General features: G+C 28.1%; 1 protein-coding gene and 1 pseudogene across 50 annotated transcripts in view; one reads left to right on the top strand and one right to left on the bottom strand.

The window, feature by feature from the left end:
* Window positions 1-22,772, top strand: part of LOC145254558 (uncharacterized) — a 170,533-nt gene that overhangs the window by 7,287 nt on the left and 140,474 nt on the right. For 36 of the 50 annotated variants that reach the window (XM_080113137.1, XM_080113136.1, XM_080113135.1 and 33 more), the window contains exons 2-5: window positions 3,372-3,416; window positions 5,357-5,380; window positions 11,205-11,252; window positions 22,040-22,099. In XM_080113137.1, the coding sequence (XP_079969263.1) occupies window positions 3,372-3,416; window positions 5,357-5,380; window positions 11,205-11,252; window positions 22,040-22,099 (177 nt within the window). The remainder of the gene's footprint in view (window positions 1-3,371; window positions 3,417-5,356; window positions 5,381-11,204; window positions 11,253-22,039; window positions 22,100-22,772) is intronic. The other 14 variants (XM_080113142.1, XM_080113141.1, XM_080113127.1 and 11 more) reach the window with 1 other exon arrangement.
* LOC145255037 (U2 spliceosomal RNA) lies at window positions 20,481-20,608 on the bottom strand (annotated as a pseudogene).

The following is a 22,772-nucleotide window of genomic DNA, read 5'->3' as shown; positions in this document are numbered from 1 at the left end:
TAACATATATATCCAGAAAAATGTTTCTTGCCTGTAATTTTTTCACAAATAACTATAATTTCACATAACTATAATTATTCTTAACCTACATAAACTAGGATAAGTATATTTCATTCTGATTCAAGGGATATTATTTTAACAGTCAACATGACTAATGTCGTAATTGCTTAATTGGGAATCTCTTAAATTGGAAACATCGAGTGTGTGCTTTCGATTCTATGTCTCGATTTAAGAAAAAATAAACCCAGCAATCATTTTTAGTATTATCGATAATACTGGGTCAACAGTCTAGAATATATTAAATATTATATTGTTTTTAATGTAAATAAGTTTTTAAAGCAAAATAAATTGTGTTGAACCATTAAAATAATTTCCAATGCTATTAAGAATGCTTACTTATTTTTCATGATCGGTTATGTTTGAAATTATGTTTGGAAAGATGACGTAAATCATAAATCTATGACTATAAGCAATAGTTATTTTGTTATGATAATGTTTTAAGCTTTATTCAATTAGTTTGGTAGAACATCAAATTGATGATATCAAGATTTTGGTTCCCGATCTTGACATCCGATTTATATGTTGGGAATTTTTTTTATTGAAAATTAATACTAACTTTTCTGTTTCTAAGTTCTTAAATCCAATAATAAGTTTTACCTTTTTTTTCAATACTGGAACCAAATTCTAGAATATATTCAATATTATGCTGCTTTAAAAAATGTTATGCCAATGAATTGTAAAAGCAAAAAGAAATTCCCAATACTATTGACAATGTTTATTCATTCGTTTATTTATTTTTATTATCGCAAATGTTTGAATTGATGCTTTGAAGCATGATGCAAATCTATGACTTGAAGCAATGATTATTTTATTATGGTAATGGATTAACTCTATTTAATTAGCTGAGTTGAACTTCAAACTGAAGATATCAAGATTTCGATTTCTGGTCGTGGCTTTATATGTAAGGAATTTATTATCTATATATTAATACGATAGTGTGTGTGTTCTTTTGTGTGTCACGCTTACATCCAGGTCGTTTAATTGTTATGTTCTTCTATTTCTTATCGTAAATAATTTTACCACGTATTCTTCATAAGTTTTGGTTTCAGTTTCGATTATGGCTGAAGGAACTCAAGTTATATATATATATATATATATATATATATATATATATATATATATATATATATATATTTCATAAGTTTTTATTTCGGTTTCGATTCAAGCCCCTAAGTCATATGGATATATTTTTTAAATTTTGAAATCGCAACTTTATAACATTTTAAATCGATAGAACATTAACTCTATAATAATATGTACGAAATCTGCAAGAATTAAAATATTATATTTAAGCGTACTTTACAACCGGGCTATGCAGGGCGTCCCTGCTTAGATGAATATTTTTGCAGCTTTAACAAAAATTCTACAATAATATCAGAGCGTCTCCATTTACACTGAATATCTACATAATGCTAACATCAATATATTACATATGAATGAGTGCCCTGTGGAATTTCCACAGATCCCGCTAGTTTACAATTAATGCAATATTTTACATTTCTAAAAGTAGTTAATATCTCTGATATTTTTATAAATTGCAACATAGTGCATATGACCGCGTGCGAAAATTTTAGAAGCAGCAATGGATGCTTGGCTTGCGAAGAAATTAGCAGCAGCAGTAGCCGAAAAATACGCATATACAAATTAGGAAGTGTGTGTGTGAGAAGAAAAAGGAGAAAACTGCCTCACATGGTCAAGAATAGAAAAGTGTGCGTCAAAGAAAATGGACAAGTATGGTCAAAGACGAAAAATTGCTGACTGTAGCGAGCGTGTGGTCGATTGGTTGTTTTTGTTTTACGGCATATCAACCCTTTTTAGGTTATTTAATGCCTAATCCAGTGATTTTGAATAAAAGTTTTTTAATAGAATATGTTTTTTTTCAAGTCGGTTTCTATTTAACCCATAGTTGGGACCCTAACAGGTACTACCACTCCGGGTCAGAGTGGACCTGGGAGCAATGGCAATTAAGGGGTAGCTGCACACTCCCCACCGCTCCCAAGCTGGATCCTTACCATCGGATATAGTTTAAGATCATATCCAGGACCAGTGTGGGGTCGGAGAAGAAAAGTGTTATCCGGGCGGGATGGATGATGGCGAGACTTTTAAGTGGTTTCGAGACGAGAAAGTGATTGTAATAAAAACATTTGTTATTTCTCTCCAGGTTTATTTTTATGACTTACTAAAGTAAAGTGTAACGCCACACAACGTTACATAATGAGATAAATTCCGCAATGTATTTATTACGTTAAAAAAAACGTAACTAACGAAATAACTGTGACAGCAAAATCTCATTTTTTTATAAGATAAACGAAAGATTTTATTTCTTTAGAATTTCTACTTTACTTCACTTGTTGAATTGACTAATAAAATATTGTTATATTATATATAGTTCTGTATAACTTGGAGGGTTAGGGTTAGGGTTTTGTGTACGTAATGGATGTGTTGTGTACGCGTGTATATATTCTGTATGCATATAATGGCTGTACGAAATTATTTGTTTTTCAAAAACTTTCATGATTTTTAGACGGAATTATATACAATATTTAAAACTGGACGCGAGAATAAAGAAAAAGTTAGAGCAGCCGTAGTAGATCCATTTGTAGAATCTTGTCAAGCGTGAAAACGACGGTTACGGCTTAGTAAACACTTCTTTATATATGACATCATTTAATCTCTGTTTTCTTCCGGAATCTTTAGAGATTACAGCATTCGTTTCACATTTTTACATTCTTAGAATACGTCACTTCTTAGCGTCATAAGAGGGATTAACTCTTCTCCAGAATTCTAAGTCACGTCTTGACTATCTGACGTCCTCTCCTCAACTGCTCTTTTTCAAATAACTAACTTTCCTATATATAATAAAATTAATCCTTTGCGCTTACGTTATTCGAATACACAAAGACCTAACAGGTGACTCCTCAGTCACGTTTTCTCTGGCCAAATTAATTGTTTATACCTAGGGGTGAAAACCTATTTTGTTTATGTATTTGACATTCTTCTTCATTTTTTTTTTATTGTTTCTTAGATGTCGACTACATTCCAAAATTGTAAACTTTATTTTTCATCGTAATACAATCTAATTTTCATACCGATAATTATAAAAATGTTCTTTCGTAATAATTTCTTTAAATAAACATTTAACTTTTCATAATTATAGTCGATCTTACGATCGACTATTAGCAAGCTATTCGGTGTCTTCCAGGAGGCTAATATATAACAATATTCCATTATAGCCCTTAGATAAATCTAGAGGTATCCCATAAAAGTACAGTTTATGCATTTAAAAGTCATGTCTTCAATTTGTTTTTCAGTGTTAACCATCGCTGCGTTCAGCCAGTGTTTAGCTGCTAAAGATGGTAGGTTTTTTTGTATTTTTTTTATCCTCAATTTCTTATTCTGTTAATCTCCTTGTCAATATTGAATGCAATCTGCCAACACAGTCTATCTATCTATTATAGATCCATCATTATCTATCTATCTATCTATCTATCTATCTATCTATCTATCTCCATTCAAATATGTATATATAGACTGGAGCAGAAATAGAGGGTGCTTTTGAATTTTTGCACAACTGAAAATGCACATTACATGAAAGATATTATATTTTATACTGGACTTTGCAAAATTATCTCATTTTTAATAAAATCTTATCTTTCATGATTTTCTCATAAAAACAGTTATCTTTTATTTTTGCCCCATTCTCTCTCTCTCTCTCTCTCTCTCTCTCTCTATATATATATATATATATATATATATATATATATATATATATGAATTTAAAATGGAAAAGTAGAAACAAAAAAGCCGTTGAGAGTTTGGCCCCGAAACAGTGCGTATACTCTCCTGATGATGACATTATCTGAAAAACGAACTATAATATCCCACAATTAAAAACAGTCTACAATTAATTTACAAAGTAAATAACTACAAAAAGAAGAGGAAAAATGATGCATATGTCTATCCTGTATACTCCACACGAACTGGAAACAAAAAGGATATACTTCACATTTGAAAGCAATCGTTTGACTATAAACCACTTAACAGGCATCGTCGACCATTTTGTTTCACTTTTGCATTTTAAATTCATATCGTCGGATTTTTAACCTTTTACTATCACACACACATACACACACATATATTATTCAAATTATGAAAATATATATAACACTAAAACTACATAGAAATCTTCGAGTAAGAACTGTTTATATTTAAAACCATTTCAATCTGACGAGTCATTTTTTAATCAAGTAGAAAGTATTGCTAAAATGAATATCGAAAACTTATATATAAAATACTATGCATATTTATAACATTTTATGCTGATACATGAAATAATAATAATAATAATAATAATAATAATAATAATGAAAATAATAATAATAATAATAATATTAATAAAAATAATAGTATGTCTGTATATTCCTTTCTCTCTCTCTTTCATTCTCCCACTCTCTTTCTTTCTTTCTGTCTGTCTGTCTGTCTGTCTGTCTCTGTCTCTCTCTCTCTCTCTCTCTCTCTCTCTCTCTATATATATATATATATATATATATATATATATATATAGTAAGTAGTAAGTAGTAAGTTATGAAAATATATATGGCAATTAAGCTACACATAATATTCCGCGTTTCATTCTCGTGAAAATTCGTCAAACTTATGCGTAAATGATTATCGCTCGTTTATATATACGCAAATGCTATTAAATTTTCTAGTTAGTCAATCAGCTTTCTAGTTGCCACCGCGCCCATCGTAACCAGAAAATTGGTGCGCACTTACAGGACAAAGGCACAGTTGACCCTCGGTTCACCTCTTCTCTTTGTGTGTTTATGGGTAGGTATCCTTTTGTTGTCGTAAGCTGACTCCACTGGCGCTTGTGAAAAAGGCATGCTCCCAATTCCGGACCCGTATCGAGAAGGTTATTCAGTTTGAAGGCAGCTACATTGAATAGATGTAAGCTCTACTACATAATCAAGTTACCCGAATTTATTTTATTAATAAAATTTTAAAATAAAGCTGTTGCATTCTTTTCTTTGGGGCGACAAATTTATCGTTCCACCCTGTATCAATCTCTGTTTCTCTCTCTCTCTCTCTCTTTCTCTATCTCTCTTGCATAGTGTGAGAAGCCTCAGAACACTCTCCTTCTTTAGCAGCTTATTCTTTCATACACATATTTCATCTAACCGTCACAAATTAATATTTCGATATTATAATATTGTTTTATTTTATTATCATTGTAATTTCCCTTCCTATCTGCTTATATGTTGGAGTGTTTATGTTATTTTCTTTTGTTTTCTAGAACTAAATGGAATGAGTGCTGCGAGTAAGTAAACGAAAACGTTTTTTTCTTCAAAATATTTCCCGCCTTTTTAGTCTCTTGCAACATTTACGTATGCGCTCATAGTGTTATGTGGTAGCCATCTGCCCATGATTACAGCGTAGTATCTGTGTTATGTTGTGGCGGGCAGTACCAAGGATTAGAACGGCTATTATGATTAATTGTTAAATTATTTAGGTTACAAAATTATTCAGAAAAATGTTTTTAAAGAAATGAATGTTAGTGAAAATGTTTTTGTTAAAATATTTACCTGAGAAATTTTAATTCAATAAAAATGCTATGAATAGAGGAAAAGCATAAACAAGTCTAGTTTGGAATTTGGTTTAGTAAACAACGATGGAACGTACGTGACAACCAATATTATCCGCTCTGACTAACGCCAGAGACATGTAAGCCAGGAGAAATCAGAATTAGATATTAGTCTGTAACGGGAAGTTGAAGAGACGAGTTGCGAGTTAGCTAGACTGGATTAGCTAGCGAACAGGAGTTGTCTCTGGGTCCAATGGATGCCTTCATTTCAGATGCCTGCTGCCAGAGGAGAGAGAAACAATGAATAAAGTATGTGTCTAGCAGACAAGGGTTTATTCGTTCATTGCTAAATATTGTCCGTTATTGCCCCTTTCCTTATTGTCGTGATTATGTTAAAACCCCACATATACATACAAAGACTATTAAATATATGCGTAACAGATCGACACATACAGACACATCATATACAAAGAAACGTAAATGTTCTTATAATTCTCACCACTAGACGATACACGAGCATCGCTCAAAGAAGTACGTATACATTCTATACACGAGACATACATGGAAAAAATATACAAACATAACATTGGTTCGATTTGAATATATTCTTGTTCGTCTGCCGGAACGACGAGGACCATCTGATCATCTTGTATGGTGGGGTGGGCAGAGCCGTCGTCGATAAGTGCATATATGGTTGATAAGTCAAATCTTTGCTTGAAAATCTCTACTGAAATGAGAACAGGGAATCGTATCAAATGTCAAAGGCTTCAAAGCAGTTTCCTTCCTGTTCTTCTGCGCTTCTCTGCAGCGACTTTTCATGAACAGCAGCCCGCCACTTGCCTCTATCTAAAGCCGCTTCCTCTAATGATGGCAGATCAGTTGAAAGTCTTCAGTGATGCCTTCAGAGTGTCTTTAAATCGTTTTCTATGGCTGTGATAGGAGCGTTTGCCATGTTGGAGCTAAAAAAAAAACAGAAGCTTCTTGGACAATCTGTAGTCTGGCATGCGAACTACATGACCAACCCAACGAAGTTGAACCTTCACCAGGATAGTGCGGATGCTTGAGAACCCAGCACGAGTGGGGGCTTCTGTCTGGTATCCTTTCCTGCCAGCCTATGTAAAGCAGTTTCCTCAGTCTGATGGTGTAGAAATGATTTAATTTTTTAGCGTGCCATTCATAAACAGTCCACGACTCACATCCATAGAGTAAGGTGGTGAGTGTCTGTTGCATTCCTGGATTTTGCTTGTAGCCTCCTGAAGTTGAAAACCGATCCGTCAAATCTGTATCTGATTCCAATGCCCACATCAGCGTCTCCAAAGGCATTCGTCAGCATCGCAGAGTACATGATGCTAAACAGGGTGAAGCCAAGACACATCCATGTTTCACTCCATTTGTGATTTCAAAAGGGTCAGAGTTCTCCTCACAATCTTGCACTCTGACTAACAGTCCATCATAAAACTGATTTGGATATACAATATGAAAGTGTAATTTTTGTAAAACATATTTTATGAAAAAGTTGTATTTATTTCTTTTGAATTTTTAATTCATAAAATACGAGTGCGTGCTACAAGAAAGACCAAGCGATTAAAATAACATAAGCAAGCGAGGGTTGTACAATATCCAGTCGCGCATCTCTTGACTCGGTATTAAGAAGAGAGAATGATACATAATAGTGGATTGGATTGGTTGAGTTAGATTACATGTTACAGTAATGAACTTATTTTCGTTAAGTTTTAACATTGTTGGAGTCTTTGTCGTCATGACTAACCTAGAAAAGTAATGTTGAGATAAACGGATAAATACTCATATTAATTATTGAGTTGTGATCCGCCTAAACAAATTATCCTTCCGTACCATGGCTTGATAGTTTAGTCTATTCTATTGTTTAAAAAGAGGAGGGATAAATGTATACTTTTGCAAAGGGCTTTAAATACAATTCAATTTATGCAAGCAGATAACACTTGCCATTATAAAATGGTCACTCATCTCAATATTGACCAAGTTCAGTATTACTTAACTTAATTTACTACAACTAAATAAAATTGTGTTTAATTAAATACTACAAGAATGACACTTTTTTGATGGATAGTTTCCAAACATCATTAAAGTAAATCTATTCACTTTACATAACCGATGCATTCTCTACAATTTATTTGTCCTGGAAATTCATGTTTTTTGTGTTCGTGGAATTTACGCAGAATTACCTGCGGCAATTACGTCTGTTAGTTGTACCCCATTTTATGTATCATTTTTAACATGTCTCTTCCACATTAGAGGTTTAGCGGGATTGAACAGCATTAGGGAATTGATTACGTGGTGAAAGTAATAACGATAGTGACTTACACGAGTAGGCGCGCCTGTCTCTATCCTGTCGGATGACGAAATGAGGGAAGGAAAGGGGAAGAAAAGAGCTTCGTTTGTAGAAGGCTCAGTAATTTTTTTTTACACAGTGATCACCACTTATCAAGGCCCGGAAGCCACTCAGGGATAAGGGTTATTGCAAGTACATTACGTTAGTGTGGAGATTTGATGAAGTGTTTACTTAAGGGGCGGTTCATTAGGAATTTGTTAACGTTGGACTTGAAGATATCCAAGTTGTAGTCCGGTGGGAAGCAAGCAGACGGAACAGAGCAGAGCAGAGCAGAACAAAACATATATTGCATTAATTTGCATATGAGGATAGAAACTGCTATAAAAATGACTAGTTGGAAGTACGAGGTGGTTTGCAGTTTTTCGACAGCCGTGAGGGAGAGAGAGAGAGAGAGAGAGAGAGAGAGAGAGAGAGAGAGAGAGAGAGAGAGAGAGAGCAGACGGTGGAAATTACAGTTGACGTTAGTCGTGGAAAAGCAGGAGTTCGAATAAATATTTTTCTTCATTTAATTTCCGTTTTTTTTCATTTAATTGGTTTCAATGTTGCGTGAAGTTTACTATAAATCTATCGAATCATATGTCATTCCTCTGCATCCTTAGAAATAGTGAAACTATAAGAGCACAGCACTTACTCGCATGTAACATGGCGAGTTAATGCTATTGTTTACCCTGGCAATTCGTTTATTTCTCTTGCTTTAAAAACTGTTCACTTGGACTATATTGTTAGTAAGCATGCTTGTTATTTTCACATGCTTCTATGTACTCCACCTGTATAAGCAAAGAAATTTGAAACGAAAAGAATTAGAAATAAATTGAAAACAATGATACATTTTTAGAATGTAACTAAAGTTGGTACAGGAATTTTGTTTTGTTGAAATTTATAAATCCATTGGAAAACAAAATGTGTATGTAAACAAGAATGCAAAAAGACAATCAGACTGAGAGAAACATTTTTAGATTTGTCGTGATTGAGACATTCTCCCACACAAGATTTTGGGCGACATACGATAAATAGACGTAGGCACAAACTAGACGCCCACAATTTTGGACCAAATGCAGGGCAATCCAACAACAAATCCCCACGTATATTCATACGCATGTGAATTATCATCAAAGTGGTCGAAAAGTTAAAATAACAGGGGAGTAAAAAGTAGACCTTGAGGTTACTTGCAGCATATCCTCGTGATTCTCGTTCCCCTTATTTTATCGTTTAGTCCTCACACGAGAGATGTTTCTGACAAAGGAGAGAAATTGCTGTTTTGAGTGGCAAACATCGTTGCGTATTTTTTTACCTTAAAGTAATGTGTTTGTTTAGTTCATCGCATAAACTCGGCTAGGGATTTCTATTCTCGGCCCTCAAAATCTACATAGATTAAACCATTCCTGTAATGATTCTGTCTCTATTGGTCTTACGGTGGGAGTAAAGTTCTGTGCAGTTCTATGAGGTCTACCCTCCCAGGCCTTGCCTTCTTTCTTTGGAAAAAGGTTAGTTTATTGCTACTATTCGGAGGCGCCCTCAACAGGGAATGCCGGCGGAAATGACCAGGCACTTTTTACAGGTCAGAGTGTCTCTCCTCAGGGGCGCTGAGATCTCAAAATCCCACTTCCCGACACTGGTATCTAAGTTATTTCAGTAAGAGAGAACTACACAGCTATTATATCAAGTGGCTTCATACCTTGACTGAAGCAATTTACATAAAAAAATTCGATTTGTTGCTCTTTTGTGTGTTTTGCTGTTAATTCTTAAACAGAAGCCGTTAGGACAACGTGATCACACTACCAACAAAATCATCAACAAGAAACAACATAATCTACAGGTGAATTATTGTAATTCTGATCCGCTTAAATTCTTCATCCTTTCTGCTGTGGTCTTATAAAGGAGGGAAAGAAAGACACACGTCAGTCTTTAGTAGAAACACAAGATATTGAACAGAAAATTAAATGCAACAAATAGTGTGCTCACATGTCAGTCCGCTTGCCATATAGCAAGTAGAATGGTTTATTATTATCCGTAGGGTGGACACACCGAAACACTTTTCTTTAAAGGTATAACGCTACAATTAGTTCGTATGTAATTAACGAATTCATCGCCAGCTTTTTTCAAATAAATAGTAGCTTAAAAGCTGAAAAGGAAATTAATATCACATGCTGACATAGGTTGATTATTGAATGAGAAGTCGTTCTCCCTTATACACACATCATGACGTCCGTTCAGTCTTGAGACATTGTAAGAGTAGCTGTACATTAAGGAAGTGTGGCAAGGAGTCCAGAACGAATGGAAACAATGCCGACATAAGCGAGAGTACAGACAATACCATCCAAGCTCAACGTCCGTTAACTTTGATGATTTAACGGGACTGGTGTATCGACGTGACCATACTGTACACACACATATGCATACATGATCAAAAATCAATATCAATAAGATATATGGCTAGATTCAGCTCAGTGGAATCTACTGATAACTATACGTAGAAATAATTAAACAAATGCCGGCGCTTCTACACTATTAGGACTGAATTTTGTAATCGATAAATAGAGTTTTCAAATAAATAAAAAAATGGTTTTAATTGATTTTTTTGTCAATTCTAATAAATTACAATGGTAACTTCTAAATTATGCAATCGAAATTACCTGAATATTACTGAATTATTAAAAAACAACTTTAAGCGTGTTAGCAGGTGAAAAATTGCGGCCATCTTGTTTCAATCAAAACGGAAAATTAGCTCCCCTTTGAACTCTCCTGTGTCTTACGGTCGTTTTCATTAAATTCTATTTTATTTTCTTTAATAAATAATTTTCGACCTTATCGATTTTCGTAATTTTTGGATATAATCATCTTTAAAATGTGAGGAATACGTAGATACAATTGTTTTCATGTGAAATTCACTTTTACGATTTTCGAAATTTCGTCCTAATAGTGAAGAAGCAGCCTTTCGGCATTTTCTTGCATTTCCTAGTTCTTTATGAACTGAGCATGTTGATCCAGAATGTTTTCTCCTGATCGGCATTGTATTTGAACATCAGCTTTTTTTTATCCGTGACTCTGACTCACTATAGTCAGATATCAGAACCAATAACCTTTTTTTGCCTCATTTGAGAGCGAATCGATATTAAACTACAAAAATTATATTTGAATTATTATTGAATTAATTGTGTTTGAATGATTATCTCTATTTTTTCTTTTCAGATAAACTCAAATACCTTTCGAATTTATTGGGCAGGTTTATGCAAGCCGGTAAGTACAATAAATCAACTAACTAAAACACACACACACACACACACACACACACACACACACACACACACACACACACACATATATATATATATATATATATATATATATATATATATATATATATATATATATATAAATGCACCATTGTACATTATTTGGTGTTTTCGTACTAAGCGTTACCAGTGACTTCTCATTGATAGCAACCGTCGTTGGTTTCCCTTTGAATGTGACAATAAGCCTTCTAAATATTCTTCCAGTCTCGATTTTCTACTAGTCGAGGTCTGGGTGGTTTTCTCCTCCCTTGATCATTCTAACCACTGAGACACTTCGGTCCCACTTTCCATGGTGCCAAAGGATATTTATGCAGCTACGTTGTTATTTTCGCGAAATCAAGCATTTAGCAGATTTTTCGTTCGGTTTTCTCGCCATTAAAGGGAGAGTACTTGCACATACTAACAATCCGATTTACCTCCCTTGTCAAATACTAACTTTTTTTTATATCACGGTTTAGTGTACTATTAAATCTATTATAGGTGAATTTTCTGTGTAGATAAATTTTGTTATTGGTTTTTAGCCTTTATTGCCTTTGTTGAATCTCCAGAAGTAAATCATGATTTCAATAAATAAATATAATTTTTAATAATTTCTGATTATTTGGATTATTCGAACTACTGTTCTTATCTTACGTGTTATTTTCACTACGCTTCGGCCGATGTAATATCCAACCTTCTTCAGCTGTATCTTTTCGAATTCGGGAATCCTTCTGCACGTAATTTCGAATTAAGCCGTTTATTTAATCCGCGGGGGTAGCAGTCTCTTGTTCCGTTAATCGTTGCCAAGGTTGCTTGGAAAATATAATTTCACAAGTAAATTAAAACAATTTCCCTGCAACGAAAGGTAGTGATAAATATATAGTTGGATAGAGGAATGGACCGAGGGGCATGCATGACAAGGGGGATAACTCGTTTAATTAAGTAAGATTTAAGGTCAATTAGAGCAACTAGAACAGACTTTCTTTTATAAACATAAGCACAAGAATATATAAATGGTGTTTTTTTAGGACCGGCGAATATTAAATTGAAATAAATTACAGAAAAATATATTTATTATACAAATATGTAGTTGATTCCAAACATTAATTTTTGACATTTATAATTTAAATATAATGTCGAGCATATGGCACTCAGGACTCGCGCGTATATGACGTCAGCGAAAGATCCAATTTTCACAAACTCTATGCATTAAACAATGCTGTATTTCGGCAACAGCGCGTTAAATGTTGTCTTTCAAATTATATATTTCATATGATTTATCAGTGTAGGCATGAAACTTTACATATGCCCAAAGAAAATAATCTGGTGGGGCTAAATCTCACAAATGAGGTGGCCAGCTGACAGCCCCATTTTGTGAAATTATTTGTTCATCAAATATTTCAACATGATTTTTTTAATGAATTTTCTCGCTTTTCAGACGTTACAAGTGCTGATTTAAGTTCAATTCAAAATAACCAATAGTTGCCAAGTCTGCAATTAAAGAAAATAGAGATGTCAATTTGAAGTTCGCCGCCTCTAAAAATCACCCTGTACACGTTTGTATAACTGTGTGATATTTACATAAATTAAAGTCATAGGCAAATATATCTTGATTAACTCACATTTAGTATAATAATACATGTATGCACTATTTGAATTCTTCAGTCTACTGTTCTCACCTTGGATGTCATTTTCATAATATTTTGGCCGATATAACTTCCGACCTTCTTCTGGTGCCTCTTCTCGGATTAGGGAATTCTGATGATGAAATCGTAAATCTGTACGAAATTTTGAACGTAACATTTGATTTAATCTAGCGGGTAGATTTTTATCGTTCTGTCAGCCATTACCGGGTAGAAGTCTTTAGTAATCTGTAATTGTATTCTAAGTATAGTCCGTACTGAGGATTGAACGTTTAATATCCAGAAAACAATAACTTAGAAAGTATTATTATGACTTAGCACTGCTATACGTTGAAGACATGTTATTACAAAAATTCGTAAAGATTCCCGAGTTCGACATAAAGTGACTCGTAAGCAATAAAATCCCAATTATAAATCCTCACCTTAAAAATTCCGATATATAATAGTTATATGATTTCAATTTGAAAACATCTGAAACATAATAGATATCAAATTTCAATTAAAAAAATTCGAAATATAATAGATATATAAAAAATGCGAAAACATAATAAATATATGATCTCAATTAAAAAAATGCGCAAAACTAATAAATATATGATTTCAATTTAAAAGATGCGAAACATAATAAATATATGATTTCAATTAAAAAAATGCGAAACATAATAGATATATTATTTCAATTTAAAAAATGCGAAACATAATAGATATATTATTTCAATTAAAAAATCCGAAACATGATAAATATATGATTTCAATTTAAAAAATCCGAAACATAATAGATATATGATTTAAATTTAAAAAATCCGAAACATAATAGATATATGATTTCAATTTAAAAATGCGAAACATAATATATATATGATTTCAATTTAAAAATACGAAACATAATATATATATGATTTCAATAAAAAAAATGCGAAACATAATAAATATATGATTTCAATTTAAAAAATGCGAAACATGATAAATATATGATTTCAATTTAAAAAATGCGAAACATAATAGATATATGATTTCAATTTAAAAAATCCATAACATGATAAATATATGATTTCAATTTAAAAAATCCGAAACAAAATAGATATATGATTTCAATTTAAAACATGCGAAACATAATAGATATATTATTTCAATAAAAAAATGCGAAATATAATAGATATATGATTTCAATTTAAAAAATGCGAAACATTATAAATATATGATTTCAATTAAAAAAATGCGAAACATGATAAATATATGATTTCAATTTAAAGAATGCGAAACGTAATAGATATATTATTTCAATTTAAAAAATGCGAAACATAATAAATATATGATTTCAATTTAAAAAATGCGAAACATAATAAATATATGATTTCAATTTAAAAAATGCGAAACATAATAAATATATGATTTCAATTTAAAAAATGCGAAACATAATAAATGTATGATTTCAATTTAAAAAATGTGAAACATAATAAATATATGATTTCAATTTAAAAAATGCGAAACATAATAAATATATTATTTCAATTTAAAAAAATGCGAAACATAATAAATATATGATTTCAATTTAAAAAATCCGAAACATAATAAATATATGATTTCAATTTAAAAAATGCGAAACATAATAAATATATGATTTCAATTTAAAAAAATGCGAAACATAATAAATATATGATTTCAATTTAAAACATGCGAAACATAATAAATATATGATTTCAATTTAAAAAATGCGAAACATAATAAATATATAATTTCAATTTAAAAAATGCGAAACATAATAAATATATAATTTCAATTAAAAAAAATGCGAAACATAATAGATATATGATTTCAATTTAAAAAATCCGAAACATAATAAATATATAATTTCAATTTAAAAAATGCGAAACATGATAAATATATAATTTCAATTTAAAAAATGCGAAACATAATAAATATATAATTTCAATTTAAAAATGCGAAACATCATAGATATATGATTTACATTTAAAAAATGCGAAACATAATAAATATATAATTTCAATTTAAAAAATGCGAAACAGCATAGATATATGATTTCAATTTAAAAAATGCGAAACATAATAAATATATAATTTCAATTTAAAAAATGCGAAACATAATAAATATATGATTTCAATTAAAAAATGCGAAACATAATAAATATATAATTTCAATTTAAAAATGCGAAACATCATAGATATATGATTTCAATTTAAAAAATGCGAAACATAATAAATATATGATTTCAATCTAAAAAAATGCGAAACATAATAAATATATGATTTCAATTTAAAAAATGCGAAACATAATAGATATATAATTTCAATTTAAAAAATGCGAAACATAATAAATATATGATTTCAATTTAAAAAATCCGAAACATAATAGATATATAATTTCAATTTAAAAAAATGCGAAACATAATAAATATATGATTTCAATTTAAAAAATCCGAAACATAATAGATATATGATTTCAATTTAAAACATGCGAAACATAATAAATATATGATTTCAATTTAAAAAATGCGAAACATAATAAATATATGATTTCAATTTAAAACATGCGAAACATAATAAATATATGATTTCAATTTAAAAAATGCGAAACATAATAAATATATGATTTCAATTTAAAAAATGCGAAAAATAATAAATATATGATTTCAATTTAAAACATGCGAAACATAATAAATATATGATTTCAATTTAAAAAATGCGAAACATAATAAATATATGATTTCAATTTAAAAAATGCGAAACATAATAAATATATGATTTCAATTTAAAAAATGCGAAACATCATAGATATATGATTTCAATTTAAAAAATGCGAAACATAATAAATATATGATTTCAATTTAAAAAATGCGAAACATAATAAATATATGATTTCAATTTAAAACATGCGAAACATAATAAATGTATGATTTCAATTTAAAAAATGCGAAACATAATAGATATATGATTTCAATTTAAAACATGCGAAACATAATAAATATATGATTTCAATTTAAAAAATGTGAAACATAATAAATATATGATTTCAATTTAAAAAATGCGAAAAATAATAAATATATGATTTCAATTTAAAAAATGCGAAACATAATAAATATATGATTTCAATTTAAAAAATGCGAAACAGCATAGATATATGATTTCAATTTAAAACATGCGAAACATAATAAATATATGATTTCAATTTAAAAAATGTGAAACATAATAAATATATGATTTCAATTTAAAAAATGCAAAAATAATAAATATATGATTTCAATTTAAAAAATGCGAAACATAATAGATATATGATTTCAATTTAAAAAATGCGAAACATAATAAATATATGATTTCAATTTAAAACATGCGAAACATAATAAATGTATGATTTCAATTTAATAAATGCGAAACATAATAGATATATGATTTCAATTTAAAACATGCGAAACATAATAAATATATGATTTCAATTTAAAAAATGTGAAACATAATAAATATATGATTTCAATTTAAAAAATGCGAAAAATAATAAATATATGATTTCAATTTAAAAAAAGCGAAACATAATAAATGTATGATTTCAATTTAAAAAATGCGAAACAAAATAGATATATGATTTCAATTTAAAAAAATGCGAAACATAATAAATATATGATTTCAATTTAAAAAATGCGAAACATAATAAATATATGATTTCAATTTAAAAACATGCGAAACATAATAAATATATGATTTCAATTTAAAAAAATGCGAAACATAATAAATATATGATTTCAATTTAAAAAAATGCGAAACATAATAAATGTATGATTTCAATTTAAAAAATGCGAAACATAATAAATATATGATTTCAATTTAAAAAATGCGAAACATAATAAATATATGATTTCAATTTAAAAAATGCGAAACATAATAAATATATGATTTCAATTTAAAAAATGCGAAACATAATAAATGTATGATTTCAATTTAAAAAATGTGAAACATAATAAATATATGATTTCAATTTAAAAAATGCGAAACATAATAAATATATTATTTCAATTTAAAAAAATGCGAAACATAATAAATATATGATTTCAATTTAAAAAATCCGAAACATAATAAATATATGATTTCAATTTAAAAAATGCGAAACATAATAAATATATGATTTCAATTTAAAAAAATGCGAAACATAATAAATATATGATTTCAATTTAAAACATGCGAAACATAATAAATATATGATTTCAATTTAAAAAATGCGAAACATAATAAATATATGATTTCAATTTAAAAAAATGCGAAACATAATAAATATATGATTTCAATTTAAAAAATGCGAAACATAATAAATATATGATTTCAATTTAAAAACATTCGAAACATAATAAATATATGATTTCAATTTAAAAAAATGCGAAACATAATAAATATATGATTTCAATTTAAAAAAAATGCGAAACATAATAAATGTATGATTTCAATTTAAAAAATGCGAAACATAATAAATATATGATTTCAATTTAAAAAATGCGAAACATAATAAATATATGATTTCAATTTAAAAAATGCGAAACATAATAAATATATGATTTCAATTTAAAAAATGCGAAACATAATAAATGTATGATTTCAATTTAAAAAATGTGAAACATAATAAATATATGATTTCAATTTAAAAAATGCGAAACCTAATAAATATATTATTTCAATTTAAAAAAATGCGAAACATAATAAATATATGATTTCAATTTAAAAAATCCGAAACATAATAAATATATGATTTCAATTTAAAAAATGCGAAACATAATAAATATATGATTTCAATTTAAAAAAATGCGAAACATAATAAATATATGATTTCAATTTAAAAAATGCGAAACATAATAAGTATATGATTTCAATTTAAAAAATGCGAAACATAATAAATATATGATTTCAATTTAAAAAAATGCGAAACATAATAAATATATGATTTCACTTTAAAAATGCGAAACATAATAAATATATGATTTCAATTTAAATAATGCGAAACATAATAAATATATGATTTCAATTTAAAAAAATGCGAAACATAATAAATATATGATTTCAATTTAAAAAATCCGAAACATAATAAATGTATGATTTCAATTAAAAAAATGCGAAACATAATAAATATATGATCTCAATTTAAAAAAATGCGAAACATAATAAATATATGATTTCAATTAAAAAAATCCGAAACATAATAAATGTATGATTTCAATTTAAAAAAATGCGAAACATAATAAATATATGATTTCAATTTAAAAAAAGCGAAACATAATAAATATATGATATCAATTTAAAAACATGCGAAACATAATAAATATATGATTTCAATTTAAAAAAATGCGAAACATAATAAATATATGATTTCAATTTAAAAAAATGCGAAACATAATAAATATATGATTTCAATTTAAAAAAATGCGAAACATAATAAATATATGATTTCCATTTAAAAAAATGCGAAAAATAATAAATATATGATTTCAATTTAAAACATGCGAAACATAATAAATGTATGATTTCAATTAAAAAAATGCGAAACATAATAAATATATGATTTCAATTTAAAAAATGTGAAACATAATAAATATATGATTTCAATTTAAAAAATGCAAAAATAATTAATATATGATTTCAATTTAAAAAATGCGAAACATAATAGATATATGATTTCAATTTAAAAAATGCGAAACATAATAAATATATGATTTCAATTTAAAACATGCGAAACATAATAAATATATGATTTCAATTTAAAAATGCGAAACATAATAGATATATGATTTCAATTTAAAAAATGCGAAAAATAATAAATATATGATTTCAATTTAAAAAATGCGAAACATAATAAATATATGATTTCAATTTAAAAAAATGCGAAACATAATAAATATATGATTTCAATTTAAAAAATGCGAAACATAATAAATGTATGATTTCAATTAAAAAAATGCGAAACATAATAAATATATGATTTCCATTTAAAAAAATGCGAAACATAATAAATGTATGATTTCAATTAAAAAAATGCGAAACATAATAGATATATGATTTCAATTTAAAAATGCGAAACATAATAAATATATGATTTCAATTTAAAAAATGCGAAACATAATAAATGTATGATTTCAATTAAAAAAATGCGAAACATAATAGATATATGATTTCAATTTAAAAAAATGCGAAACATAATAAATATATGATTTCAATTTAAAAAATGCGAAACATAATAAATGTATGATTTCAATTTAAAAAATGCGAAACATAATAGATATATGATTTCAATTAAAAAAATGCGAAACATAATAAATATATGATTTCAATTTAAAAAATGCTAAACATAATAAATATATGATTTCAATTTAAAAAAATGCGAAACATGATAGATATATGATTTCAATTTAAAAAAATGCGAAACATAATAGATATATGATTTCAATTTAAAACATGCGAAACATGATAAATGTATGATTTCAATTAAATAAAATCCGAAACATAATAGATATATGATTTCAATTTAAAAATGCGAAACATAATAAATATATTATTTCAATTAAAAAAAATGCGAAACATAATAAATATATGATTTCAATTAAAAAAATCCGAAACATAATAAATATATGATTTCAATTTAAAACATGCGAAACATGATAAATGTATGATTTCAATCAAAAAAAATCCGAAACATAATAGATATATGATTTCAATTTAAAAAATGCGAAACATAATAGATATATTATTTCAATTAAAAAAATTCGAAGCATAATAAATATATGATTTCAATTTAAAACATGCGAAACATAATAAATATATGATTTCAATTTAAAAAAATGCGAAACATGATAAATGTATGATTTCAATTAAAAAAAATCCGAAACATAATAAATATATTATTTCAATTTAAAAAATGCGAAACATAATAGATATATGATTTCAATTTAAAACATGCGAAACATGATAAATATATAATTTCCATTAAAAAAAATGTGAAACATAATAGATATATGATTTCAATTTAAAAAAATGCGAAACATAATAGATATATGATTTCAATTTAAAAAATGCGAAACATAATAGATATATGATTTCAATTTAAAAAATGCGAAACATAATAAATATATAATGTCAATTAAAAAAAATGCGAAACATAATAAATATATAATTTCAATTAAAAAAATGCGAAACATAATAGATATATGATTTCAATTTAAAAAATGCGAAACATAATAAATATATGATATCAATTTAAAAACATAATAGATCTATAATTTCAATTTAAACAAGCCCGATAGACATTAGTCGCGTGCTCTCGTGTAATGAATGAATGCATGAATGTAGGATTGACATGAAATTTTTAAAGATAAACTAAAATGACCGAGAAATGACTTGAATAAATATAAATAAATGACTTAGAATTACTTTAATCAAGTTTAGGATGAATTGAATGACCTTAAGAATGACTTGAATACTTAAAAAATAACTGGAATCCTTCAAAAACAACTTGAATGCTCTGGAGAATGACTTGAATGGCTGTGAGACTGACTGGTTGATAAAGTGTGTGATCATTTTCCATTAAATTAATATAGAAAAGTGATCCCCCACTTTATATCACAATAAGTACAGCATGTAGTAAGAACAGTCACTACACTTTGATCTTGGCCAAAAGGCCAAGAAAATGGTATTTATTTGCTCCCCCACCGAGCAAATTAAGCACAAGGCCGATTTTAATGTGGGTAGTGAAAGGGAAATGGGGACCAACTCCCCAAGGAGTAGGGAAGCTGGATAGTGACAATTGGTATGAAGGGTTTCCGCTATATTGACCAAGGTCTTATATGTAGGGTTGCCCCCAGATATGGTCTTTGCTTGCCGGGACAGATACTACACTTTGAGATATTAAATTTTTTATTCACAGGAAAAAAAATACAGTTGGAAAAATGAACAAAAAACTTAGACACAAGACCAACTCAAAAAGAAGGGGAGATGGTGAGGTTGGTTGAGCCATCTCGTCTCTGTTGTAAATTTTAAATGATTTTTCTCTCGGCCGGCATTTTTTATCATGGTTACCCCTTTAAATTTGTATTTAAGTGTGTGTAGTGGAGGGGGTTGTTCCTACTTAAATCCAATATTAAAACATTTTTTTGTATCAAAAAATACAAAAAAGAAAACAATATTGATAAAATTTCATTTGTGTTTCTCTAATTATTAATAAAATTTCATTTGTGCAGATACTACACTTTAATCTTGGCCAAAAGGCCAAGAAAAGCTTACAAAGCTAAGAACAGCATCTATTAACAACAGACCTTTGATCTTAACCAAAAAGACCAAGCGCAAAAGTGTTACGGACAGACCGACCGACCGACGGAGTGACTTAAAGAGTCGCTTGCACGCGACTAAAATGCGAAACATAATAGATATATGATTTCAATTAAAAAATGCGAAACATAATAGATATATTATTTCAATTTAAAAAATGCGAAACATAATAGATATATTATTTCAATTTAAAAAATGCGTAACATAGTAGATATATGATTTCAATTAAAAAATGCGAAACATAATAGATATATTATTTCAATTTAAAAAATGCGTAACATAGTAGATACATGATTTCAAGTTAAAAATGCGAAACGTGATAGATATATTATTTCAATTAAAAAAAATGCGAAACATAATAGATATATGATTTCAGTTAAAAAAGAAAAGAAAAACATAATAGATATATTATTCCAATTAAAAAATCCAGAACAAATTATAATTGTTATTTAAATAAATCCGAAGCATAATTTATATATGAAGTAAATCAAAACTATCCGACACATAATAAATATATGATTTTAATTTTAAAAATTCGAAACATAATTGATATACGATTTTAATTAAACAGTAAGGACACTACTAGATATATAGTTTATTTTTTAAAATTCGAAACATAATAAATATACGATTTTACTTAAAAAATAAGGACTGTAATAGATATATGATTTCATTTTTTTTAAATCTGAAACATATAAGATATATAATTTCAATAGAAAAAATTCGGAACATAATAGATATATGCGTTCATTTAAAAAAATTCGAAACATAATAAATGATTTCAATTAATGTTTCAGAGAAAATGCATTCGCCAAAACTCCATTTTGACAACGGTGACAACAGAAAACACAGCATCCGTAAGTCAAACATCAACATATTAATAACACACCTACTCACCTAATTATATCCGTACCTCTGTACTTACCTATGTCACTAGCTGCATACACAACAAAAACGCGCTGCAAATTGGCACTTACTAAAAAATAAATGCTTTAATCTCTCTGAATCTTTCGGGATTTGAAACCGCGACCTGTTTACTAGAAAGGGGAATTTAATTATAATTGATAGATCGAATATCGAAAAATTAAAATACTATATAAAAAATCGAGGTTTGTCCAGAATAATGGATTTTTAACTAATGCATTTCAGGTGAAACATTATTACGTATTTAGGGGGCATGTCGAAATTAGTGTTAATTCCAAAAATTACGAAAAATGATTCAGAAGATATGCTGGATCTAGTTTTTTATCAAAATTATCCACAATAAAGATCCGACATTTCATATTTTGAAATGGTAGATTATCAAATTAATCAATTACAATTACCTCCCCTGGATTTAAAGAATTCTTTCACATTAAAACATACGATAAAATTCTAAAAGTTGCTAAGCTCGATAGATATTTTTTTCCTTGTAATTATTTTTCTACGGGATCATTTTTCGTAATTTTTGGAATCTATACTGATTTTTGCATGATACGTAGGTACGTAATAATATTTTAGTCTGAAATGTGTTGGTTTAAAAAATCACTA

Source organism: Euprymna scolopes, chromosome 30, assembly GCF_053919585.1.
Source record: "Euprymna scolopes isolate OS-2025 chromosome 30, ASM5391958v1, whole genome shotgun sequence".
Taxonomy (NCBI): Eukaryota; Metazoa; Mollusca; class Cephalopoda; order Sepiida; family Sepiolidae; genus Euprymna; species Euprymna scolopes.
The sequence above is the reverse complement of the archived record's forward strand: the minus strand, read 5'-3'. Positions and strand labels throughout refer to the sequence as shown.